The sequence below is a fragment of the Pristis pectinata genome, chromosome 13, assembly GCF_009764475.1.
Source record: "Pristis pectinata isolate sPriPec2 chromosome 13, sPriPec2.1.pri, whole genome shotgun sequence".
NCBI lineage: Eukaryota > Metazoa > Chordata > Chondrichthyes > Rhinopristiformes > Pristidae > Pristis > Pristis pectinata.
The window spans coordinates 40,457,905-40,485,244 of NC_067417.1; the positions used below are offsets into that span (position 1 = coordinate 40,457,905).

A 27,340-nucleotide genomic window follows, 5' to 3' on the forward strand; every position below is an offset into this window, starting at 1 on the left:
AAAAAAATATTCCAATGGATGATGTTATTGACGAGGAAGAATCCAAGAGAGCATCGAATAACAGGAAGCATTTGTCATAGAATGGAAAATACCATGGATTAAAACTGAAGTGATCAAAACAACATGCAAGATTGAACACATTGTATTCTCATTTGAAACGGTTCACCATCTTTGGTGTTACATTTGATTAAATGCCATTCATATATACAAGTCAACACAACAATTTAAAGTAATCACTGTAAATCTCCAGTTCGAGAAACCCAGTTAAACTTATCAGTGTAAAGACATCTGCTTTTCAAGCTATTGCGAATTCTGCTCAACTCCACATCCCACCAAGCCCTCACCGTATTTTTCTGAAATTAGGATCTTCTGGTTGAGGTGACGTTTCGAAGGAAATTTTCCAGTAGCTGACGTGGAAAACGAAAATCTGTGGCAACAATCACATAACCCTGTGAAAGAAGAGGAAGAGGTCTAGAAATTCATGTGAGGCAAGAAAAGAAGCATACAAGGGAATTGCAACATGTGGGATGCTTGGTGCAGGTGATGCAGTGATGGCCCTCACCTGAAATTCATCATAATGATTGCAATGTTCGCTTAGCATTAATCACACTCTCCATTGCTCATTGTTCTGGGGAAGATCAGCATCAGCTGGACCCAACCAGTATTGATTGAAGTCGTGGTTGCATCTGGTGACAGAGAGGTGCACTCTGATCGCTGACAAAAGCTGTTACCCTGAAACCAGGGCAGACCAAGCATAGGGGAGTGAGAGAGACGGAGAGGGAGAGAGACGGAGAGGGAGAGAGACGGAGAGGGAGAGAGACGGAGAGGGAGAGAGACGGAGAGGGAGAGGTGGATAGAGAGAGGTGGATAGAGAGAGGTGGATAGAGAGAGGTGGATAGAGAGAGGTGGATAGAGAGAGAGATGGAGAGAGAGATGGAGAGATGTCCTTTGTAAACAGGAACTATTCGGGCCTGTAATGAAAGCAGCTGTACAGAGAAGGGGCCAAGATATTAAATGCCAGGCAGGAGATCCCAATTACATGGCTGCAGGACTGGGAACTCACTCTGAGCTATTGAACTATGGTAGGCAGATCACAAGGGCATTCACAGCAGTTACACTGGCCTTGCACAGCCAAAAGGCCTTTGCTGGTGGTGTGTGGAAAGGGGAGTTCTAGGTCCAGTGTCGAGGAGAGGAGGGCGTTGACGGGTGCGGGGAGAGAGGCCCAGGCTGCGTGGGAAATACGGAGATCAGAATGGGGACAGTGGGAGATAGGAAGGTTGTGTGCTGGATCAGCGCAGTTCAAGGTGGGAAACCGACAGAGGGCCCAGGTCAAAGGTTGTAAGGCCTGCTTCAGATTTAGTTTAACGGGATTGATGTGAACAGCACCCTATGCAGCACTGAGAACCCACCAGCTCTTCCTTGCACTCCAGTCCTTCGTGTAGCAAATACCCCCATCTCTCTCAGCTCGCAATTCACGTCCAACCTCCTTGCCGCCCACACAATGAATTGCGAACCTCACCCACGTGCCCCTATCAATCTACTGACCCATGCATCCCATGAACAGCAGCCAGCAAATCCACACCCCCTCATTGATCACTCACCTGATTTCTAACACTCTGCCCCCAAATGTTCTCCTCCCCTGCGCTGACTGCCGCTCCATACCTGAGTGACCTCCCACCCCTCCCCAGATTACCAATCCTCTCCCGTCTGTCGGTCCCTCCACTCGCAACTGACCTTCCAGTTCCTGGCAGCCAGTACTCATAGTCACCCCACCGACACCTGCGACAACCCTTGCCCCACCCCCAGCCCCTCTGCCTACCAATCCTCATCTAGCAGCACCCTTCCTGCTCCCCAACTGTTTTCCTGTATGTGGTTTACAACATGCTTCAGGTTATAGAGAGATAAAAAACAGAAACAGGCCATTCTGGCCACTGAGACCGTGCCGACCTTTAACCACCCAATTGCACTAATTTTTAACCATAGACCCATTTTTTGTTCTCCCCACATTCCCCTCAACTACCCCACAGATTCTTCCACTCACTTACACACTAGGGACAATTTACAGTGGCCAATCAGCCTACCAGCTCGCCTGACTTTGAGATGCGCGAGGAAGACTGGAGCTCCCAGAGAAACTCACGCGGCCACAGGGACAGCGTGCAAACTCCACGCAGACAGCGCCCGTGGTCAGTATTGAACCAGGGTCACTGGCGCCATGAGGCAGCGGCTCTGCTAGCTGTGTCACTGCATAAGCTCAAGTTGCCTGGATTGATATCACAGTAGAATTGGACAAGCAGTGACTACTTCCAGCACATACGATCAAAGCATACAGAAAGGGGTGGTAACGGAGGCAAATATGATAGAGGCATTTAAAAGGCTCTTAGATAGGCACATGAATGTGCAGAGAATGGAGGGATATGGACGTTGTGTAGGCAGAAGGGATTAGTTTCATTAGGTTCTTATTTACTGGTATAATTAGCTTGGCGCCAAATCGTGGGCTGTACTGTTCTATGTCCTAACCAAGAAACTCAATTTGATAAGGAACTGAAGACATGCTGTACAGTTGCAATTTGTGATTCACAAGACTCTGAAATAAACACCATCATACAACTCAATTCACGGATAGTTCCATCATCAGCCGGTCACCTGCCATCAACGTGATTTACTGAAGAAGTTTCGTAATCTTTTTATACCTTGTCTGGTTTCAGCACTGTGTTGGTGACATTAAAGTAGTGCAGTCCTTTCTTGTCAAGCAGTGCCGTTATGTAAAACTCCACATCTAGGTCAAAGAAGAAAAAAATGATGGGAGTGACATCAATTCTCCTCTGTCTTTCCCCCCAGGGCATGACAGATAATTGACACAAGGGGTGTTCTTTTGCTTAATACCCAAAATGCAGATCAGAGCTGAAGTCAAAGGTAAGTTCCCTGCAACATAGAAGGAGGCCAGTTTGGCCCATCAAGTACCTGCCGGCTCACAGAGCAATCCCATTCCCCACTAATTTTCTCTATAAACTATTCTCCCCCCAAGATTCTACCACCCATTTATACTAGGAGCACCTTACAGTGACCCATTAACCTATCAACTCGCACATCTTTTGGGATGTGGGAGGAAACCGGAGTCCCTGGAGGAAAGCCACAGCATCACAGGGAGAGGCTGCAAACTCCACACTGACAGCTTCGAAGGTCAAGATCGAACACGGGACGCTGGAGCTGAGAGGCAGCAGCTCTGCTGGCTGCGCCACCTCGAAGGCTCTTTTCTGTGCCCCACGAGCAAAAGCAGCAGTGTCCGTTCCACCACCACTGAGTAACAAGAGGCAGGCAGCAAATGGCATCAGTGTGGAAAAAGTCAACCCGCTGCCACAGTCCCACAAGCTGCCAGGCAGCACAAGGAAAGATAAAACAACTGATGGCAGGAGAGGCTGACTAAATACAAATGTCAGGAGACGTCCTGCCATAAAGCACAGCAGAGGCTTCACACCAGACCATGTTTATAGCTTGGTTCCATGCTTCAATCTTGGGTGCCTGGAATGCACTTACCAGGGGTGGTAGTGGAGCTAAATACGCAGAGAATGGAGGGATATGGACATTGGGTAGGCGGAAGGAATTAGTTTAGTTAGGTGTTTAATTCCTAGTTTAATTAATTCAGCACAACATTGGCTGGCTGTAGGACCTGTTCCTGTGCTGTACTGTTCTATGTTCTATATACAGAGCTTATGAACTAGTAATAAAATAACATTGGCAGACTTATCAGGTTGCCGGTTTTATTGGCTCAGGGGATTTAAAAATCAAAGTACTGGGGGATTGGTGGGAGAGAGGGGAGGATTCACTGGATGACACTTCTCTGCCCAACAAAATCAGCAAGGTCCTACTGTAGGACATCCACTTGTAATACCGGCTCAGATTTTCTCTATCCACCAGTTTTTCCATTTCCTACGGCTCTGCATTTCATAGCTTTTATGTTCCTTTATTGTTTTTCTCTCCCGCTAACTATCCCCATTTCAGAAAGGTTGCATTCTTTCTTGTTCTGTCTAACATCCCTCACTAACCTATCAATTAGACAACTTCTGCATCTTATCCCTGCAGCAACCCTGGTTTCACCCTATCAGGGATATTCCCTTTGTCCTATCCACTCCCCACCCTTTCTGCAACTAAAACAATCCTGTTTTCTCTCTTTCCCAATTCTGTCAGAAGGATCTTCCACCTGAAACGTTAATTGTTTCTCTCTCCACAGATGCTGCCTGACCTGCTGAGTGTTGCTCGCATTGTGTTTCAGATTTCCAGCATCGGCGGTGTTTTGGTTTACTCTATAAGACATCCGAGTCTCACCCACACAGGGGCCTGGACCAGATCAGGCAAACCACAAAGGCTATTACCTCCTTTATTTTGTATTAGCCTATAATGGACAAAAGTCTGCTCACTCCTGTTTATTATCTCAAATCCACTCTTCCCCACAGGCATACTTACAAGAGATGATCTTTTGTAATCCACCCCTTGAGAAAAATTTCTCCAAATAACGCTTGGCTTTACTCTCATCCTGAAATAACAAATTGTTCACAGTCTGAAATATTCCTGAGTACTTCTTAACACAAGGGAGTCACATAAACGAGCCGCATTTACGTCCTCACTCACTTCTGGTGCACTGACGGCGCCCTAACCCCAAGTAGATGTCACCAAATAAGAAAATGGTGCACTAGGACAGCCTTGCTTTTAAAAATTGCTTGTGTGATTCTCTTCCATTTCAAAGCATCAGACGCTGACCTGGGTGCTCAGCTGCTGCCTTCTTTGCGTGATGCCTGCTGGGAAGTGGGTCAGGCCTGTTAGAGAGTTCTCTCCACTGAGGACACCCAGTCTGCCATAGAGGTGGGGGAAATTCAGAGAGTGGGAAGCAAACAAAGAGGGATGGGAGACATTGAAAGGGTAGGAAGGATCAGGGAAGAAGACTGGGGTAAATTGAAGAGGTTAAATGGCACTGTTGGGTAAAGAGACCCTCATACAATGGAGCATGCCACAGCACACTTCCTAACATCGCTTGCACAGATGTTGTGATCTTTATCAGTGTCTGTAAAATGGCAGCACTCATAAATCTGTGCAGGGGTGTGAGTGAACATAAACACAATGTTCCGGTGAAACCAATTTAATTCACATATGGTTCCCCCTTTCTGTTTTCTACAGGTTTTACTGTGAGTTTAACAACAAAGGTCCTTGGTTGTGGTCTTCCGATCCAGCTTCACCTGATGACGTCACCACGTGCCCAAAATACAAGGATGGAATGATATTCGTAAAGTGGAAACATGAGCTGGAATCCCATCAGCTGGGGAGTTCACATACAAGAAATTAATGACATTTGGAATAACATGCCAGTGTCAGTAATGGTAAACAAGAAACGACTGGATTAGGAAATAAGAATACAAGAAAATAGGAGCAGGAGTAGGCCATTTGGCCCCTCAAGCCTGCCCTACAGTTCAATATGATCGTGGTTGATCTATGCTGGCCTTTTCTGTGCTGGTTCCCCATAACCCTTGATTCCTCAATCTTTCAAATATTTATCTACCTCCACCTTAAATATATCTAACGATCTGGCCCCCACCACCCTCAGGGACAGACAATTCCAGAGATGCACCACCCTCAAATGACTGAATATTGATTTTGGACCTGGGGTCTTTCTAAAGCCACTTTCAATTCATGAAGCATCTTGAATCAGTTTCCCAAGATATTCTGTGTATACTCACCAGGGTGATGGCTGGATTATTCTTTATAACTTTGATGCTCCAGCTGTGGAGATGCATAGATTGAAAGATTAGTAGTTCTCTGAAATCACACCGACTTTAATCCAAGTAACTGTCAGCAGAGGCACTTACCGATTTGAAGAGGGCTGCAGGTGGATTTTCCTGTTTGCATAAGATGACTGGACAGTAGTTTCAATATCCTATAGATATGAAGTGGAAGCTTCATTCTTACAGTCATAAAGTCATAAACATGGAAGAAGTCCCTTCGGCCCGGTGAGCCTACCATTTACACCATTCCCATTTTATTCTCCCCACATTACCATCAATTCCTCCTGGGTTCTACCACTTCCCTACACACGGTGGCAAATTTACCAACTGACCTGCACACCTTGGGATTGTGGGAGGAAAGTGGATCACCCAGAGGAAGGCCATGGAGTCACAGGGAGAACTCCACACAGACAGCAACCGAGGTCAGGATTGAACCAGGGTCGCTGGATTTGTAGGACAGCAGCTCTACCAGCTGTGCCACTGTGCTGCCTGTCCATCAATGAAGCATACTTATCACCATTATGACATTGGAACAATACAAGATTAATTTTAATCACTGTTGAACTAAAAATCTAAATTTCATCTTCTCCACTCACAGCAGACTGTATCACAGTGCTGGGTCTGGCGTCTGTGCCAAGTTCTCCAAGGCTGACACTAGATGGAGTGTCAGCCTTCCCAACACCACAGTTACTTCTCAAGGGTTACAGATTTGTACTCTGCTACTGCGGGCAGCTGTTAGCTTGCTGACAGATTTGCACACAGCACTGGATGCTAAAATAAAAACAGAAAATGTTGTAAACAGCCAGAAGGTCAAGCAGCATCTGTGGAAAAGTCATTGAGTTGCAACATTTACTCTGTTCCTCTTTGCTGCCTGACTTACTTTGCGTTTCCAGTACTTTCTAGTTTTATTTTGTCATTCAGCCTGAAGAGAAGGTGTCAGCCTGCACTACAGGCAGTTCAGTTTGCCTTTGGTAAAGGGTTAGATGGAAAATACAGAAGCTGGATGACTTTTATAATCACTTTGGTGAAACAGAGATAGATTTGTGGACCGTGCCCTACAAAGAATATTATTAGCGACTGAAGGACTGTTTTACAGATCTTGTTCAGCACTGCAGAACTATTGTCCCTGAAATTCAACTGTGGAGCATCCAAAATCAAAACAGCCCTGCACAAACAAAAATCACATTGTGGCGGTGTGGACAAATGAGAGTTAAAAACAGAAAATGCTGGAAACCACCCAGCAGGTCAAATAGCATCTATGGAGAGAGAAGCAGTGAGAAAACCAGATAGAAGGTCTTTCCTCAGAACTGAGACAGATAGAAAACAAGTTAGTTTAAAGTTGGGGGGGTGGGGTTGGGAGATGGACAGGAGAAAGGGGCTATCTATGATAGGGTGGGGCCAGGGTTGCCATGTAGAAGTTGTAAAAGTCACCTTGTTAATGAGGGAAGTTAGAGTGAGAAAAAATGAACAAGAAGGTATGAGCTGAGGGCAGTTAGAGAGAGAGAGTGAGAGAGAGAGAGTGAGAGAGAATACATTCTAAGGAACATAGAAGCTATGAAATACAGAGCTGTTGAAAATGTTCAAGTTTAAGTTTATTGTCATGGGCATACATACCCAGGGTATAAATGACATGAAAATTAGCTTTCTGCAGGTCAAACTATGCTAATGGAGGGAGAAAAACTGAGTCAGTATCACAAATAGATGACTTACAGCAGAAATGGCCAGTTCTGATACAGACAGAGAAAGCGAGTTACCTGGTGTCGTCGAATTCATTGAGTCCGCAAGGTTGTAAAATGCCCAGATAGAAGATGAGATGCTCTTCTTCAGCTTACATTGGGGTGCCTTGTAACAGTGCAGGAGGTCAGAGACAGATGGGTCGGAGTGGGAGTGGGATGGAGAATTAAAGTGGCAGGCAACAAAGAAGTTCTGAGTCACTCTTGTGGACTGAGCACAGGTGGTCCTCAAAGAGTTACCCAACCTGCCTTTGGTTTCTCCGTTGTAGAGGATACCCCATTGTTCAAACTGAATGCACTAGATTGGAAGAAGTTCAGGTGATTCGCTGCTTCACTTGGAAGGACTATTTGAGTCCCCATTTGGTGGGAAGGGAAGAGGTAAGAATGCAGGTGTTGCATCTCCTGTGATTGCAATGGGAAAGAGCTGTAAGCAAGGGAGTGATTGGTTGGGCTGGAACAGCTGAACAGGGAGTCAAGAAGGAACGTGATGCCCCAATGTCTTGAAAGCCTTTTTTTGCATCATCATTTCTCCAACTTTTTCCACTCTATTTGCTTATTTCTTACTTCAATTGGGTAAATAAAAATGAAAAATATTGCTTACTTCAAGGTATATCTCCTGTTCAAACTCGTGTTTCCAAAATTCATGTATTTCTGCACTAAACCGCTACTGCCACTTGTCTGACCTACTGATCCAGCTGTGATTCCCTGTGGCCTTCCATATCAACCGTTCCGATTTGCAGCAATAATGGTGGTGGGACATCACAAAGGCAACTCACCATCTCCAGATACAGTGCTGTGTAGGATTCTTTACTATCAGGCAGAACGTCAACCTCGACAGATAGGGATCCCTCCAAAATGGTGCCTATGCGTTTGAACAGAATGCTGGGTGGCTTGAGAGGCGTGAGTTTGAGCATCAGGTCATTCATAGGAACAGCAGGAAGCATCTGTAAAATAATAGAATCACAGAGTCTTAGAGTTGTTGAGGTGTACAGCACTGAAATGGGCCCTTCAGCCCACCCCATCCATATCAACCAATGTGCCCATGAACAGAGTCACATTTGCCCAAGTTAGGACTATATTTCCTGTGCCTTACCTCTCTCTCAAAATGCTTCTTAAATGTATCTGATTTCACCACCTCCTCTGGCAGCACATTCCAGATAACAATCACTCTGTAAAAATATTTACCCTTGAGATCCCCTTTAAGACACCTTCCTCTCACCTTAAACCTATGCCCTCTTGTTTTAATACCCCTCTCATGGGATATAGAATTTGATTATATCCTAACTATGCCTTTCATAATTTTATATACTTCTATCAGGTTATCTTTTGACCTCCTTCGCTCCAGGGAAAACTAGCCCAGCCTGTCCAAATCCTTCCCCATGACTAAAGTCCTCCAATCCAGGCAACATCCTGGTGAATCTCCTCTGCACTCACTCCACTGCAAACACATCCTTCCGATGGTGTGGTGACCAGAACTGCACACAATATTCCAAGTGTGGTTTATAAGGTTGCAATATAATGTCCCAATTCTTATATTCTATGCCCTGATCCACGAAGACAAGCATGCCATATGCCTTCTTCACTACCCTACTGATCTGCGTTGCCACTTTAAGGGAACTGTGGACCTGGACCCCTAGGTCTGTCTGTTCTTCAACATTTTTAGTGCTCTACCATTTACAGTATATGTCATACCACCGTTTGACTTCCCAAAATGCTTCATCTTGCACTCGTTGGGATTAAATTCCATCTGACAAGGCTCCGCCCAACTTTTCAACTGATCTATATCCTGTTGTAGCCTTAGACAACCTTCCTCACTATCCACAACATCACGTTTTTGTGTCATCCGCAAACTCACTAATCATACTTCCTACATTTATGCCCAAGTTGTTAATATGCATCACAAACAACAGAGGTTCCAGGACCGATCCTGCACTACACTGCTGGTCAGACTTCCAATCAGAAAAGCAACCCTCCACCACTACCCTCTGCCTTTTGTCACCAAGCCAACTTTGGATCAAATTAGTCAGGTCACCTCAGATAATATAGAAACATTTTGACACTGGAGGTGGAAATGACACCTGAATAAACTAGTTTGAATAGATAACAAAACTCCACACACATAAGCATGTACAGGCATTGACATGAACACATGATCAAAAACTTGGGTGCAAATTTCAACATTGTTATTAATCTGGTTGAATGGATTGCCTGTCCGTTATAGCACAGCCTGGTTCTCATTCTAGTCATTAAAATAGGACGAAGATTGGGTTGCGATCCTCACTGCCCATTCTCTGTGCAGATGGTGACATGACAGAGGAGACACAAGGGACTGCACATGCTGGGATCTGCGGTAAAGACTAACTGCTGGAGGAACTCGGTGGGTCAGGCAGCATCTGTGGAGACAAAGGGATAGTCGACATTTCGGGTCGAGGCCCTGCATCAGGACTGGTGAGACGACTGTTGTCCCTGAAGAACTCACCTGCACTGTAAACATCTACTCCAGTAGATGTTCTTACACAAGTTCTAGCTCAAGAAGATTAACGAGTGAAAGGGAATTTAGTAATAAATTAAAATTTACCAAGGGATTATTGTCCTCAAAGTTGTGAGCAAATGTTCTAGAGTTTTCTTCATGATTGTGTAATATGATAGTATTAACTATACGGAGAGACATCACTGTGTTAGTGACACCTTGGGTCAGCATGGACCAGAGCTCATCCTCTCCCTCCTGAATGTTTCCTTCATTGAGGCTCCCTCGCTATTACACACAGAGAGAAGACATACCTGCTGTAAAACATTTGGCTCATTTTCAAATTCTCCATCTTCAAATACTTTCTGAAAGAGCAAGTAAAACATGTTATTTGATGTCCTGCCTCAATCATGAGGCAGTGATGTGGTTGTATCAATTTCACGAGCTCCAGAGATCCCTATCCCCATCCACAAATTCTCACCCAGGCAACCACTCATTGCAACACACAGAGTGCTGGAGGAACTCAGCAGGTCAGGCAGCATCTATGGAGGGAAATGGACAGTTGACGTTTCAGGTCGAGACCCTTCGTCAGGACTAGAAAGTAAGGGGGAGAGATAGCGAGTATAAAAGGGTAGGGGGGGAAGGGTCGGAGCAAGAGCTGGCAGGTGATAGGTGGATCCAGGTGACGGGGGTTGATAGGCAGATGGGGGGGAGAGTGGGAACGATGTAGGAAGCTGGGAGGTGATTGGTGGAAGCAACAAAGGGCTGAAGAAGATGGAACCTGATAGGAGAGGTCAGTGGACCATGGAACAAAGGGAAGGAGGTGAGGAGGGGAACCAGAGGGAGGGATGTGTGGGTGATGGGCAGATCGAGAGGGCAGGGGAGGGGAAGAGAAGGGGTGATGGGGCAAGTGGGATAACGGAAAACAAAGGGACAGAGGAGAGTGGTTACCGGAAGTTAGAGAAATCGATGATCGTGCCATCAGGTTGGAGACTACCATGGAAAAAAATGAGGTGCTGTTCCTCTAATCTGCGTGCAGCCTCAACTTGGCAGTAGAGGAGGCCGTGGAGAGACATGTCAGCGTGGGAATGGGAAGTGGAATTAAAATGGCTCGCCACCGGGAGATCCTGGCTGTTACGGCGGACGGGGCGAAGGTGCTCAACAAAGCAATCCCCCAATCTGCACTGGGGCTCACCGATGCAAAGGAGGTCGCACTGGGAGCACCGGATGCAATAAATGCACCCATTGCCTTCACACTGAAAGGCAGCAAGATACTTGACCATGGGAGTCATCGTAGTGGAGCCCTCACCCAGACTTTTCAGGTTGGGAGCCCTGGCTGATTTCCAACACCCTCTCTCCACAGCACACTCTCATCGCACTGCTACTATTGTTTAGCCTTCTCTCACACATCTGGTGGTACCTGTGCAAAGGCATCCTTCACCCAACAGCTAATGGAATTATGGAATTCTCTTACCCGTAAGAAGCTCCTGATGCTGCAACGATTGAACAGTTGGTGTGAAAATGATAGATTTTTAGGTGTGGGTATTACAGGATTATGGAACCAAAGTGAGGGGAGTTAAGATACAGAGCAATTGTGATCCATCTGAATGTCGGGATAGGCTGGCAAAGTGGGTGGGGAAAGGCTGAAGACCCATACCCATTCCTCTGTTCCCATGAGGTCACCCACAGACAGTTCAGATAGCATGCCACAGTACTGTTCAAATGGGTATGCTCACATCAAGGCCACAGACATGCAGTGCTCTTGGAGAGAGATCTATTCAATTTGATTCTGAACTGATCTGGAACTCACCAGCAAGTCATTGTCCACAAGCTTTAGAGTTAGGCGATCCTCATGATATGCTGCAAACAGGAGAGAATTGATCACTGGTTCCGAGACCCACAGATTAAACATTCTGGTCTCCACCCTTTCAACTGGGATGGCGCTGGGCGTCTGGGGAACTGAAAAGTTCTTGTAGAACACATTACCCTGTGCAACACAATGAGAGGTTACAGTAAGCGGCAGAGACAGATGAGAATCAACAAGAAGAGGAGATAGCGAGTGAAACACCTTTGAACAGCAGATACAAATAATTTGCTTCTGCTTTTGTTATTGCAGCTTGCTTTGGAGGCACAGGTGATTTCTGACATATAGAGGACTAGAATATGGATTTCAATTGCTCCTGAAAAGTGCTGCTGCGTTTCACGATGGCACCACTTCCGACTCTGTGCAGCCGCTGACACTTTCCTGTGCACCAATCACAGAACAGTGTGTTCAGCTTCTTCTTAATGGTCTTTGGTCATCAATCAAAAGGGGTTGAGCTCCAATACTTGCAGGATCACATCCCAGTCCCTTATACGTGCCATTGTCCTGCTTGGATTCCTGAAACAAGTGTTCCACTTGTGCTACAGTGATGCCCGGGTCTCGGACCAAATCCTGACATGGCTTTCTCAGCAAAAGAGAGACACAAGGAATTCTGCAGATACTGGAATTGAGCAATACACAAACAATGCTGGAGGAACTCAGCAGGTCAGGCAGCGTCCACGGAGGGAAATAAACAGTCAACGTTTCAGGCGAGACTCTTCATCAGGACTGGAAAGGAAGAGGGCAGAAGCCAGAATAAGAAGGTGGGGGGAGGGGGAGGAACACACGCAGGCAGGGGACAGGTGAGGTCAGGTGATAGGTGAGTCCAGGTGAGGGGGGAAGGTGGGAGACGGGGTGAAGATGTAATAAGCTGCGAGGTGATAGGTAGAAGAGACCGGGGGCCGAAGGAGGAGGAAGCTGGTAGGAGAGGGCAGTGGACCATGGAATAAAAGATGGGGGAGGGGAGGAGAGGAGATGGGCTGGTCATCAAGGCGGGGGAAGGGGTAGGTTACCGGAAGTTAGAGAAATCGATGTTAAGGCCAACAGGTTGGAGACTCCCAAGGCAGAACGTGAGGTGTTGTTCCTCCAACCTTTGTCTGGCCTCAAATGTAATAGATGAGGCCACGGATAAACACGTTAGTAAGGGAGTGGGATGTGGAATTGAAATGGTTGGCCACCGGGAGGTCCTGGCTGTTGTGGTGGACGGAGCAAAGGTGCTCGACGAAGCAGTCACCCAATCTGCAACGGGTCTCACTGATGTACAGGAAGCTGCACCGGGAGCACCAGATGTAATAAATGACTCCCTCGGATTCACAGGTGAAGCGCTACCTCACCTGGAAGGATTGTTTGGGGCCCTGAATGGAAAACAAAGACACAGTCACAGAGCACATGGCACTAGCTTTACTACCAGGAGATGAGCCGAGACAAAGGAGCTATAATGGGGGAGGGGGAGCAAGATAAGCAAGAAAGCTTTTTAACATAAAACATCTCTTTTTACCTGAGACAACAGACTTTCCTTAGATAACAATGGTCCAATCAGAAAATAGCCATTGAATATTATGGCAAAAGTCAACCAATGAAAAAACACTCATTCACCTGGTGAAAGAACACACCAGCTGAGAAGCGGTTATACCTTGTACAGCCACTAGAGGTATATCAAACACTGTACATGTAAAAGTTACCTAAAAGAAAAGATATACAGGAAGTCCCCGACTTACAAATGCCCGACTTACGAACGCCCGTACTTACGAACAGACCTTTGTGGTTGGTTCGTAAGCGGGCCCGGCCCCCGATCCTACCACGGCAGTGGTACACCTTCTTTGGCCCAACTCCGGGCCAAGTGCGTAACTGCGGCCGGGGAACCCTGGCCCAAGTGCACATGCGCGGCCGCGATCCCCGGCCCAAGTGCGCATGCACGGACACTGTTCCGAGTTACATACAGAATCTGGTTACGAACAGTCTCAAAAACGGAACTCGTTCGTAACCCGGGGACTTCCTGTATATTAAACAGTTGAATCCAACAGTATCTTACCCTTGAATTGCCCTTCCCTCTTGATGGGCTCCACTCACCTCCTGCCTTTGATGTGACTTTTAACTCCCCCTCATACTGGGATAAGCCAAATGATGTTACTTTACCACACACCTGAGATATCGTATCCCTATCAATTTCTTGTGTGTGTGTCGTTAATTACAGAGCAAGACTTCAAAATAAAATCCAGGATAGGGGATACTAAACCTAGAAGGCACAGGTTTAAGGTGAGAGGGGAGAGATTTAAAGGGGACCTAAAGGGCAAGCTTTTGATAGGTGGTGGGTGTATAGAATGAGCTATCTGAGGAAATGGTAGAGGCGGGTACAATTACAATGTTTAAGGAAAGATGTGGACAGGTATATGGACAGGAAAGGTTTAGAGGGATATGCCAAACACAGGCAAATGGGATTAGCCTAGATAGGCATCTTGGTCAGCACGGATGAATTGGGCTGAAGGGCCTGCTTCCATGCTGTATAACTATGAATAAACTTCTGAATAAGAAAATTTAAACCCAGAGACAGATTTCAGTACTTTGATTACATATGGCAACACATGTGCTGTTAGTGTAAAGCAGTTACCTTGTGCCGGGATTCAACGTATCTGGAGGTAATCACTGGATCACTAGTTAATTCTGTACTTGTGGCAATCTTCCCATCTTGTATGAATGCTCCTGTTTGGAAAGCAAAGTTCCTTGTTCAAAAGAAGCCCCACTGCTGAAAGTGATTTCATAACCACGTGAGAATTAGTGTGAGCCTCTCAAGCCTTATCTTCTATTCCATAAGGTCAATGACGTATCATCTATCTTACATCCACCTTCCCACCTGATTCCCCCAACACCTTAAAGTTAACAGTCTGAAGCTTCAATATACTCAATAACTGAGGATTAGTTCTCAGACATAGAGAATTCCAAAGACCCATAATCATCTGAATTAAGGCACTTGTGTGCAACTCATTCTTAAGGGATTGGTAAATTACTCTGAGATTGTAGTCCCTATTCCAGGCTTTCCACCCAGAGTCAACTATTCAGCATTTACCCTGTCAGTCACTCCCTGAATCTTGAAAGCCTCAATGAGATTGCCTCTCATTCTTCTCAATTCCCAAAGTATACATCCATGTTACTCTGTTTCCCCTCCTAGGATAACCCCCTCACCTTTGGACCTAATCCAGTGACTCTAGACTGCATGGCTCCAAGGCAAATATACCCTTCCCTAGGCATGGTCCACCACAAGCCCAGTATACCTGCAACAGGACTTCCTTGCCTTCATACTCCAGCCCCTATAAATAAAAGGCCTTCTCAATTGCTTGTTGAATCTGCCTGTAAATTTTCTGCACCTCGTGTACCAGTGTACTCAGATTTCTCTGAACACCAATGTTTAACAGGTCATCAACATTTAAAAAAAATTCTGTTCTCTATTCTTTCTACCAAAGCAAATAACTTCACAATCCCACATTATAATCCATGTGCCACCTTATTGTTCACTCACCTAACTTGACCATCATCAGTGGAGACTCTCCATATTGTCATCGCAACTCACTTGTGTACCCAGCAAACTTGGATATATTACACTCTGTGCTTGATTGTAAATAACCAAGGGTCAAAGTGACACCCCCATTTTGCAAACATAGAGGAATTTATTCTTGCTGTTTGTTTCCTGTCCATTAATACAGCCAATTTAAAAATAGATGGCCATCTAATTTGAAAAATCCAATTTCAAGACCCAAATTCACCTCAACTTTGATTGACATTTCTGCTTGGAGTTCCTCTAAATGGATATTCTTCCATCATGGAGAAAGTGATACCTTCATAGGACCCTAGCCTCGAGATTAGATGGGTTTTCATTCAACTTCTCAATGAAATTGAGCAAACAGTACAGACCCATGCCCAAGGGACTGCTGCGTCTCAGGGGTAGTTTTTTGGACAGGATGTTAAAACAGCTCCGTCAGCCTCCTCAGAATCTAAAGAGCTGCTCCCTGGTGACCTGGTCAATGCTTCCCCCAACCAACACTGCCAGACATTGATCCTCTGGTCCTTCATTCATTTGTTGGTTGTAGAACAAGCTGTGCGTTTCCATGACAACAATAACTGGCCTTCAGAAGTAATCCTTTGAGAGGTCCTGAGGAGCATTTCTCTGGTAGAAAGAAATAAACATGGTCCTGGGTTTTCTGTCCTTTGCTACTCTAAGAACTAATTATTATTCATTCAAGTCTACACAATGTCTCTATTCTGCTGAGCTGGGAAAAGATTGGGAGTGATGGCATCATTAAAAAGTCAGAAAGCCAGCTGATGATGGGCAATGCTACAGTAACTGCAAGGAGGGCCAAATATCTACAGATAATAATCTACAGAGAGTGTATCAATTGTACATCATCATTTAAAAAAAATCACAGTCCAAGGGAATTCTTACCGGCTTGATCCAGAGTGAAGTCTGCCAGTAGATTTGACATCTTATGAATTTCTGCACAGATCTTAAAATAGATAAGTTTAGAAAAAGATGATGTGAACTTCCTGTTGCTAACTGAACTTTCATTAATCATTCACTCCCTGCAGATAATGAATGTTATTATTGGTTTTATCTTGGTTTTATTTTGTATGTGAGAGTGGAGAAGGTATGTGAATAATCAAACTAAGAGAGGGATGATTAGAGAAACCTATAATTCATTCTGAGAAGGATGTGTCATTTTTCTGAGGAGTAAAAATCCTATCACAGTTGATGTACAGCCTGAAAAAGAGCTTTGTTGCACCTTGTATAAAAATATGCTCCACCTACTTAAGTATCTCAATGTGTTTGACTTTCTTTCAAATTAAAATTACAAGAAGAACTCGTTCTATATTCCTATTGATGCAACTCGTTAGCCCAAGCATGATAATAGAAATGATGCGTCACACTAATGGTGAGTCTCATGCCCAGTCAATGGCCTGGGTCAGAGTTCAGTGTCTGAAGATCAAACATCCAACGTGAACATAATCTCGGGGATGCACCAAAGCTCAACACGAATAAGATAAGATAAAATAAGATGAGATAAGATAAGAGGAGATATGAGAACAGAAAATGCTGGAGGCACTCAGCAGGTCGAACAGCATCCGTGGGGGGGATGAGAAAGCGCCAATGTTTCAGGTCAAGGACCCTCCTTCAGTGCAGAACATTCTTGTTTTCTCACATTTCCAGTTCTGATGAAGGGTACTTGACCTGAAACATTGACTTTGTTTCTCTCCCCATTGATGCTGAGTGACCTGATTAGAGCTTCCAGCATTTTCTGTTTTTTATTCGGGTTTCCAGCATTGGCGGTATTTGGCTCCAAGCAAAGAAAAGCACCAGCGTGATCTTTATCATAACAATCAGCAAAAAGTGAACTTATAAGTATGTAAAGCTGTCCTGACATTCTGTAAGGCAGAATGCAGAACACATAAATATTTAATCTTAACCGTATCAAAGGATAGAGCAAGACAGGGCTTTTGTCCAGGGATCCAGAGTCGAGGGTGTTGATGAGGCTGTGGAGGTAACAATGTGTCTTAATGACCCAAATGGCAACTGGCAGAGGGCAGCCATTTCATTGCAACCATCCATTGGTCAATGAGTGTAATTTAGATCCAGGACAAGGCACGGGTCCAACAGGATTTATATGAATGAAAATGATCCTTTATACTGTAGAAACAGTTCAACATTTTTAAAAGGGAATAGTAGCCACTTATACTGGCAGGTTTTCAGGTTCATATTAAGTTTAGTTGCTGTTGTACAGTACTGTTCAGTGTGCTTTTGGTGATCATGTCCATACAAAGAGTTTTGTGTGTTTAATTGGGAGCCAGCTTGACATTATAAGTCAGTGTGTGAAAACTTTCATGGGCAAGGAATTCTATAAAGTGAGTATGAGGTGATTCAATCCAGGTATGAAGAATACATTGAAGAGCTGACTATTTCCTCAGAACTGGAATGCAGAGTGAAGAGTGACTCCCTTCCCTCGGAGCTGGTGACTAAAGGAGAGAGTGACTTGCTTCTGTAAGCGCTAGTTTTTAGTGAGGAACTGGTATTTGGAGCAAAGTGACTCTCTCCATCAGACCTGATATATAGAGAAGGGAGGATCCTTCATCAGGCCTGGTATCTACAGCAGAGAGTGAATTCCTTCATTAGGCTTGATATCTGAATCAAAATGGCTCACAAGAAAATGTAAAAGAAAGAACAATGTTCACTCATTTACACTGAAGAATAAAACAGTACCACTTTTCCATATTTTTAACCCAAGTTTCTCTGCTCAATCTTCCACAAAATACATTATCCCAACCTTCAATGTGGAATTTTTGAAAAGCATTCAGAAAGTTTTATTTAGATAAAATGGAAATAACACACATTTACCTGTCCTTTAAGAACATGTCTCAAAGTGAAGGAAACAAAATCTGTCAATAGTTGCTTAATCCAGGTGACCCTGTTTGCAGAAAACATTAAGAGCATAATGAGAGAATAGCTTAATTGCTTAACTAGTTTCAATTTATGATGTCAAAAAACAGTCCACGATTGTGGATAGCGAAATGGCAAAGTGAGGTCTATAGTGCAAAACAGAAAGATTAAAATAGGGAATGCTGGAAATACTTGGCAAGTCAGGCAGTATCTATGGAGAGGGAAGTAGAGTTAATATTACAAATCAATGATCTTTCATCAGAAATGGTTGACTCTGAAATGTTAACTCTGCTTTTCCTTTCTCCACAGATGCTGCCTGACCTGTTGAGTATTTCCAGCATTTTCTGGTTTTATTTCACATTTCCACAGTCTGTTTTTCATTTTGCCTTTGGATTGAAACTCAACATTTCTTTTTAATTAATTTTTGTGATGTTCATGTCACTGGATTGGTTGGCATTTATTGCCCATCTTTGTTTTATGCCAGGCACTTCAGGAAGCAGTTAAAGTTAACTGCATTGGCGTGAAACTGGAGTTTAAAAGCCACTATTAAGCAGCTTCAAAGAAAATCTTAGCTTTTTGATTTGATTTTTTTCTAAATTGAATTCAATCTCACAATGCACCAGTGAGATTTGAATAACTTCTCTGGATTACTGGTCCAGTAATCCAAACACACACTGCCATTTCCTTCCCACACCTGTGGAAACAAGAAGGATCTGGGTGGAACAGTTACAGGCAGACGCCTTGTATCAAAAAGACTGTTCTGTTGTTCAATCCCCACTTGCATCTGAAATTGCCCAGTGACCAGGAGGCAAAAATCAGCAGTAAAAGCAGCTCTAATTGGATTCAGAGTGCAGGGAAAATATAACTGGCAATGTCACAAGTGTGAACTCTCCAGAACTGTGTATATCCTCCGCACCCTCCCAATTAGACCCCATCACTTGTTTCAGTAACCCCTACTTTCTGCCACAATTCTCCCCTTCCATCAAATGTTACCCAGCCCAGGACTAGGCATGATCATCCAATCAAATAACAGGGGCCTGCATAATGTGTGGGAGTGAGCAGTGACTTGTAATAACCATCCAAAAAAGACATGCAAAATATGGGATTATGGATGAGTGTGGATACTTTCACTCCATAACCTTAAGAATGCACTTGTGTCCCTTTCCAAAAGGTGGAAATTTTCATTTCTGTATGTTCCTGTCTGCCCATAGGTTCCGCTGACAGCATGCAAGTGATATACATTAACACAGGAAAGCGTTCCTAGGCCTTCAATATTGCTGAATCCATAGACAGCTGTCTTGTTCTATTCCACTCTGAAATCCCAGATGCCAGAATTTCAGTCACGGCTTATAACTCAAGCTGCTCTTCTTGATAGTAAAAATTCAGGCAATCTGGAGCGTGTTGAAATGCAAGCAGAATGACTTCAGGCAGGTAACCCAGACTTCAGCTCATAGATAACAGTAATGAAGTGAGGAAAATACTTATTTTAATGCAGTATGTTATAAATTGTAGTGCACTGACTCAAAGGGTGGAAGAGATTATTTGACTCCTCACACCTGTACCAATTTGAAAAAAAGAATTGGATTAATTTTCAAAAGGGATACGGAAGAAAAAAAATCACACTTTCAGGAAATGTCCACAGACACACTGGGCTGGAAGTCATCCTGTGCTGTGCCGTTCTGTGCCCTGAAGGCTTTAAGGCAAAAGCTTTAGGGAGTAGTATTTCTGCCTTGGGTGTAGAATGTAAATTGTAGCCAGTGTGCATTTGATGTTGCATATATTAAGTTACATTTACTGCTCCCACTAAAATTGTTTTGCATGATCACAAATATTATGCTTTCCTTGAGATAGCACAATTGGGCAATGCAGTACAATATCACCCATTCCTTTTCTTTCCATTGTAAGATATTTCTTAATTTATTCAAGAATGTTAGTCCGACGTACTAAGTGGTATAGCTAAAGATGAGTTCATCAGGAAAGCAAATCATTTAAAGAATGGATTCAGAGTAGCTTAAGGTCACTGAAAAATGTTAGAACAAATTATACTGAGTCAGTCAATAGATTTATTGGTTAGACCAGTGGGTTTCTTAGTAAACTAATATATCACATCTTAAATAATGAGCAAAATTGGAAGATTTTCTGAAGTGGGGCAATCAGCAAAATCTCTGAATTTTGACCAGGAGTGTGGCCAGGTTTGAAAGCAGGACCTATTTCAGACAAAGTTAACTTTGAACCAACATTTAGTTTAAAAACTGCAGAAAGCACGAGCACAAGTTATTTCAAACTCTTGTGATCTTTTTAGGTTCAGTTGACTGATATGTTCAGTTATACCTAACAGGAACAAGTAAAAACATGACTCCTAAATATCAAATGAGCAGTGCTATAATTCATTCTCAAAGGCAAAATGACCGTTGAAATTATTCTCTGTCCTTGGCTAGTAGCTTCATTTCGCAATATAGTCACTGCAATTAGGGGGACACAAAAGCAAAGACTGGATAAAATGTTACACAGCAGCATTGTAAAGAAAAGTTCTCAGTACTTTGCACCTTAATGTCAATGTCAGGGATTCTGTGTTCTTTTCAGAAACTGAAAAAAATTCACAGAACTTTTCTTTAGGATAGAATCGTCAACTTACTCGCTCTGTTTTTGCAGTTGCAGAGTTAGCTTATCAAAATTGAGCAGGCAATCTGAGATGGTCACTGCTATTCTCCCGTTGTCACATGCTGTAAAGAAGGAGAAGAACAAATGTGGTGATGGGAACCAAATGGAGCACAGTTAATCATTTACCATCGGCAGTAAATCCAGTTTGTTGTGGTTCCTGACACGACCTCAAGAAATAGGACCTGACACAGCTGCTTTAAAATTTAATGCAAAATTCTTTCCCAATAAAATTTCACAATGGGCAGACAGTGGGAGCATGTGTTCACAGACGAAGGCATCTTTAGGTTACCCAGAATCACTAGCCCTTGGCTTGCTTCCAAGATGGAGGGGAGGTGAGATTGGTAACAGGAAACCTCCAAGTACAGATTTACAGAATGTCCTGCAGTTTTTATAATGGAAGATCATTGGGCATGGGATTTGAATGTGGGCGGGGATGCACATAGTAATGGGATTGGGGGAACTAGATCACAGGATGGTGGGTGGTGGGTCAATGGGGGATGCAGTTGCACTGACTGGGTTGCCTTATCACGGGAGAAAATACATCTGATGATTGGTGAGGTTGTTATTGGTCAGTGTGGGTTGTTGATGATCAGGATAATGGAGTACCTTGCACATGTGGTTGGGTCGACGTCAATTTGCAGGGGAGATGAGGAAGCAGACTAAACCCCAGGACTGGTTTCAGGAGGATGAATACTGGAGCTGGAGGACTCCTCCAGCTGGAAGGCATCTCTTCACCTGCTGACAAGGCCATGGAAACCTGGTCAGCTGTGGTTAACAACAAATCAGTGTTCAAATGAAGATAGATGGCTTTATTGTAATACTTAAATCGCCATCCTGGATTCTGGGACTTGATTGGTGGCGGTCTCTCATTCCGCCCTCTACAACTGAAAAAGAGCTGATTGGGTTCCTAGTTCAGACTTATAGCTTTTTGGCAAAATTCTCTACAATGCTTACATGCAAACAGTCCAACATAACACAAGGAGTAGAAGCAGAATGCTATCACGTGGCCTTTCAAACAATTGCTTATCATTGTTATTTATTAATTACTTGTACCCATGAGTTAATAGTGTCAAGATAAACAATCACATTCCCTGATGATATCACACACAAAGTAAGAAGCCTTTGCATAAGATAGATAGAGTACTTTATCAGCTCCACAACTCTCCTCCCAGCAAGAAAATAGTTGCTGGATCATTGCTTGACCACTGAACATTTCTCCTCTCTAAGGGAACAGCTTTTAAAAGGATTGGCCACAATTGTGATTTTTGTTCAGGTTATTTTAAAAGAGTGATTTCATGCCCTCTTCAAGGCTCCCACACCATGTTCATCATAATCCTCAGTCAATCCACAATTCACATGCTCCAAAGTATCCTGAGCTCCAGCTAACTTTCCCATCTCCATCCTACCCTCAGACCCCAGACCCAGCTCTGTTTTGGTACTTCAGGTGAAGCTTGTGCCCCACACTGCACCCTGCTACCTTCCAAACTATGGTGGGTCATTCTACCTTTAAACTTCTGTCTCTAACTGTCCCTCAGAGCCTTCAAACCTATTTCTTCAATTAGGTCTTCAATTCCCCTTATCCAGGTTCCTTCTCTTCCTTGCTGGGATGTGGAGCTGTAGTATATGCTATCTTAAGCAAAGGATTCTAACTTTGTGTATGGCACTATCAGAGGCAGAGAGGGCTGTGTTCCAGCACACAGGGTGCCAGCCCCCCACTCTCCTCTCCAAATCTCCACCCCCACCCAAGCATTTTGACTGCCTCCCCACCTCAGCATCTCTATTGCCACGGGTCTTTCCACAAATTGCCCCTGGCTTCACCCCTCAAGAGCCAGGAGAAGCCCTAACAGTCCTGACCTAATTCCAGGCTCACTCCAGTGGGTGGGTGTCATATAGACTCAGGAGAATGCAAGTACATCAACATAGGGTTGAGAGCTTAGTTCCTAGGAGTGAACATCACCAATAGCCTGTCCTAGTTCCAACTACAGTCGACACTATGGCCAAGAAAACTCACCAAAACCTCTACTTCCTCAGGAGGCTAAAGAAATTTGGCATGTCCCTTTTGACCCTCACCAATTTTTATCAATGTACCATAGAAAGCATCCTATCCGGATGCATCACAGCTTGGTATGACATCTGCTCTGCCCGAGACCGCAAGAAACTGCAGAGAGTTGTGGACATATCTCAGCACATCACAGAAACCAGCCTCCCCTCCATGGACTCTGTCTACACCTCTCGCTGTCTTGGTAAACAACCAACAAAATCAAAGTATCCCACCCACCCCAGACATTCTCTCTTCTCACCCTTCCCATCAGGCAGAAGATACAAAGCCTGAAAGCACGTATGACCAGGATCGAGGACAGCTTCTATCCCACTGTTATAAGACTATTGAACAGTCCCCTAGTACGATAATATGGACTTTTGACCTCACAATCTATCTCTATATGGCCTTGCATTTTACTGTCTGCCTACACTGCACTTTCTCTGTAACTATAACACTTTATTCTGTATTCTGTTATTGTTTGCCCTTGTACTACCTCATGCGCTAATGTAATGAACTGATCTGTATGAATGATATGCAAGACAATTTTTTCACTGTACCTCAGTAATGTGACAATAATAAACTGATTAATTTAATTAACTAAAATCAATGAATAAGAAGTGCACCCTATGAAGAAATAATTAGGATTAAATTTGTAAACAGACCTGGAAAAGAGAAGGTAAAACACATTTGTTTCACAATTATAAGGAATTGGCATTTGCCAATGAATCGTACAACAATGTGAGTTTAACCCAATATCTTAAAGGATGTTAAACATCATACCTACCTAAAGTTAGAGCAAGATCAACATCAGTCTGGGACTCAATTTCAAAATCCAGTGAGTGATTTAGCTTTAACCTAAGGAAGGAAATAATTGAAGTTGATTTGTTTAAACACTGTCCTATAGAGTCACATTGCTTTGGTGAACAAAATGCCCAGTTATAGTGACATAGAGCACAGAAACAGGTGCATCGGCGAACTCAGTACACATCGACCATTGAGTACCTAGTGTACTGCATTTAGACATCCATTGGGATAGGGAGGATTCAATTGCATCAATGGATCTTCAAAAATGTGTAATGGCTCCCTTACCTCCAAACACCCAATCAATGAGTGCAAGATTTTTATGGTCTAGCTGTTACTTCCTTGCATTATTTTTTCCTTTGCTTTCAGGATTTCTTAATGTAAAAACAAGCTTACACGCTCAAATCAACAAATTAGATATATACTCATTGATAAAATACTTACTAAAGCTAAGTGCTTAAAGACAGAGGAGCAAAAATTGATCATGTGTTGTTCCTCAGAACCACATCTGACAAGGAACCCGCTCATTAAAAATAAACGTTTTTATGCCTGTCTTGTGCAGAAGTCTCCACACCAGCTCTCATGAATTTGGCAGTGACCTTAATCCATCGGCACATAAAATCTGAGCTACCCACTGCTAAAATTGGCTGCACATTGGGAAATGGGAGTTAATAACAGCACGTGGCTTAAGTTTTACAATGAGAACATGACTAATAAAATTGGAAAAATAGTTCCATGTTCATATATTTTCATCTCAGAAGCATAAGTCTCACATTTGGGCCATCACTGAGGCATTGATGCCTGCAAAGTGCTTCATTTCTACAGACTCGCTGAGTGGTAATTTTGCATTTCTGCTTCCTACATTTTACACACAAGCATTTGATAACACTCTTTCATTGATCTATATGCACAGAACAAAAGAATTTAATCACAAAACCATATTGCTGTCACTATTATAGAAGTAATACTCATTTCTTCCACATCCAATAGAATAATTATGCACATTAACAAAATCCAATTATTCTGCAAATATTAGCTATTCAAACACAAAGACAGTTTAATTAAAAGTGAATACTTGCAGCCAGTTGGAGTATGCATAGTTCATGGTTCCCTTGAAGGAAGCAGCTACATTTTGGATAGAGATTAGGATTCCTTTTTCTTTACTAAGGTCTACATCACTACTTTCCACAGACATGTTGTTTATCTGCAAACTTAAACGGGAGAGAAATATTTTATAAACTGTTGTGGTTTCACTGACAACATTAAATACAAACTGTGGTGATGTTTTTAGGGAACAATTAGAGGCTTGTATCAAGTTACATTAAAGTCATTTGCACAATTTATGGCTTAGTAACATGTGCCCAATTGAAATGCCAGCTGATTATCCCTTGTGGCACAAGTGGTTCCCAAGCTACAGTGAGGTACGGGCTCATTAAGGAGCCACTGATCACAGCATCTTGCAGTGAGGGGCACAACAGAATGACTGTGTCACCTTTGTCGGAGATATTTGTGGACAGAAGTAGAGCATCAAAAAACAAGTCTGACAGAGGCTGTGGGCAAAATATTAGTGGCCAAATGGGGACCCTTTAATTCATGTCCCTTTGCTGACTCACTAAGGGCTTTGCTCCTTGTATTATTATGAGTAAAAAATGCAGGTTGTAGGTCACACCTTTATCAGCAATTTCTGTTGGTAAACATGGAAACTGTCACTACACACCAGATAATGTCATTAACTGTGTGCCTGATGCTGGGAAGAGGTAAGACTAGCTGAAGGAAATTGTGTCCATGAGCACCCAGGCCAATTTCTGGATGATTGAGTGTTAAATTGCTCTTGATGACAATTTTTCAACAGGTTATAAATGAAATTGGAAAATGGTTAGTACTTTTTTGATCAGTTTAAAGATGGGCCATCTAAACCACACTTAGTTTTGGGAAACTGCTCATTGCTGTCAACTCGAGGGTGTGGTTGTGAAGCAGAGAGAAAGGTCAAATTACAAAATGAAACCATGCCAGTCCCATGCACATAGCAATGGAGCAGGTCCTAGGAAAGGTAAGAGATCTGAAATCAACTGCTAAGTTTATTTAAAAAATGCTGAATCACATGTTTAAAGAGGGTGACATTCAGAGCACTGCAAGATTCCTCTCCTAGCCCCTTCTGGCCCAGTTCCCACACCCCCAGGTTAAGACAGGGATGAGCAGATTGTATGATGATAATTGTAGCTGGACTTTGCACCAATTGGGCCCAATTCTCATCGCAGTAGCAGTGAGCCACTGATGAAATGAGATTCCAACACTGCTGTAGAAATTCACGTTTTGTATTATGGGAGGTCTTAATTTTGGTATAACATGACACGGCTGCTCAGAAATGTGCAGCTCACTACATTCTCACCACACGCGGGCAGACGCACGAAAAGATTTTAAGAACGTAAGGACATCGGAGCAGGAGTAGGCCATTCGGCCCCTCAAACCTGCCCTGCCATTCAACCTGATCCCGCCCCCTCTTCTGTGCCAGTTCCCCACAGCCCTCAATTCCCCGATCTCTCAAAAAAATCCCCTCCCTTGTTAAACGAGAACTTTGGGATGTTTACTTTTTAAAAATATATGAAACGGAGCCCAGAATCAGAATCGATTTCCCTCCAACGATATTGGGGAATGAAGCGTGCCGGAACGTTGCCTGGATGACATCGCTCGTCTCTTGGTTAACTAGAAAACATAAAATAAATCCGCTGCGGTAAATTGCTCGGACTACGCGCACGGTCCATTCGTTCCACGTCTGTCGACCTATCCTCGGCAGGGGGGTAAACTAAACGGATTCGGTTCGAAGGCGGCAGGAAACTGGTGCAACGATTATCCCAGAGAGTTAGTGTGCTGTGTGATATTCGGCCTCATTACTTGCAGCCAATAAACTAGCCCGTTTAACACTACTAATGCAGCATGAAGGGAGATTCAGTAAGGTAGCAATTCTTAAAATATGAACAGCCACAGAGGTGAAGTAAGTATTCTGGGGATATCATATATTTTAAATCGTTTCCAAGCGGTTTTACAAATGCATTCAGCATTTAGTGCACATTCCAAAGAGAATAAAATTAAACCAGTACTTCCAAGTCTCTAAATGGGTTACAATCCTCTAGCATAAATGAGATAAACTTGCGGAAACTCATCCATTCCACAACACACAGCCCTAAACCAGGCGGCACCTTCACACGTTTCTCCTTGACAGCTCTGTTTTGATCCTTGCGATGTCCTGAAAACGGATCAGCGAACATTCAGACCGCGCCACACCGGGGGACACGTTTGGTGGGCGGGAAGTCGCCGGCTTTAATTCCTTTCCCAGAACTTACATACTAAGGCAGCTTCCTTGGTGAACCGGCACACAATGCCGGTGGTGTTCACGGGTGAGGCCGGGGGTCCCGGATCGCAGGAGAGCGAGGCACCGGCCAGGAGGAATAACACCGGGCTCAACTGTCCCAGTGGGAACATGCTTGCGGCCAGCAGTAGCCGGCGCCGGGCGGAACAGAACTGAGAGCTGCCCGGAATGTTACCCCCCGTGTTATATATGGTGCAGAACTCGGGCGCACGCAACA

At 43.8% G+C, this 27,340-nt stretch overlaps 1 protein-coding gene across 1 annotated transcript; it reads right to left on the reverse strand.

The window, feature by feature from the left end:
• Positions 1–126: 126 nt before the first annotated feature.
• Positions 127–27,340, reverse strand: cetp (cholesteryl ester transfer protein, plasma). Its single transcript, XM_052028508.1, has 16 exons — positions 27,098–27,340; positions 26,345–26,459; positions 24,836–24,967; positions 23,740–23,810; positions 20,889–20,976; positions 18,212–18,281; positions 16,268–16,328; positions 14,441–14,532; positions 11,782–11,958; positions 10,286–10,336; positions 8,281–8,448; positions 5,856–5,923; positions 5,727–5,769; positions 4,462–4,531; positions 2,691–2,776; positions 127–449 (listed from the first exon to the last, which is right to left on the reverse strand). Exons 1-16 carry the CDS (start codon positions 27,234–27,236, stop codon positions 360–362), a joined length of 1,521 nt encoding a protein of 506 aa, XP_051884468.1. The 5' UTR covers positions 27,237–27,340; the 3' UTR covers positions 127–359.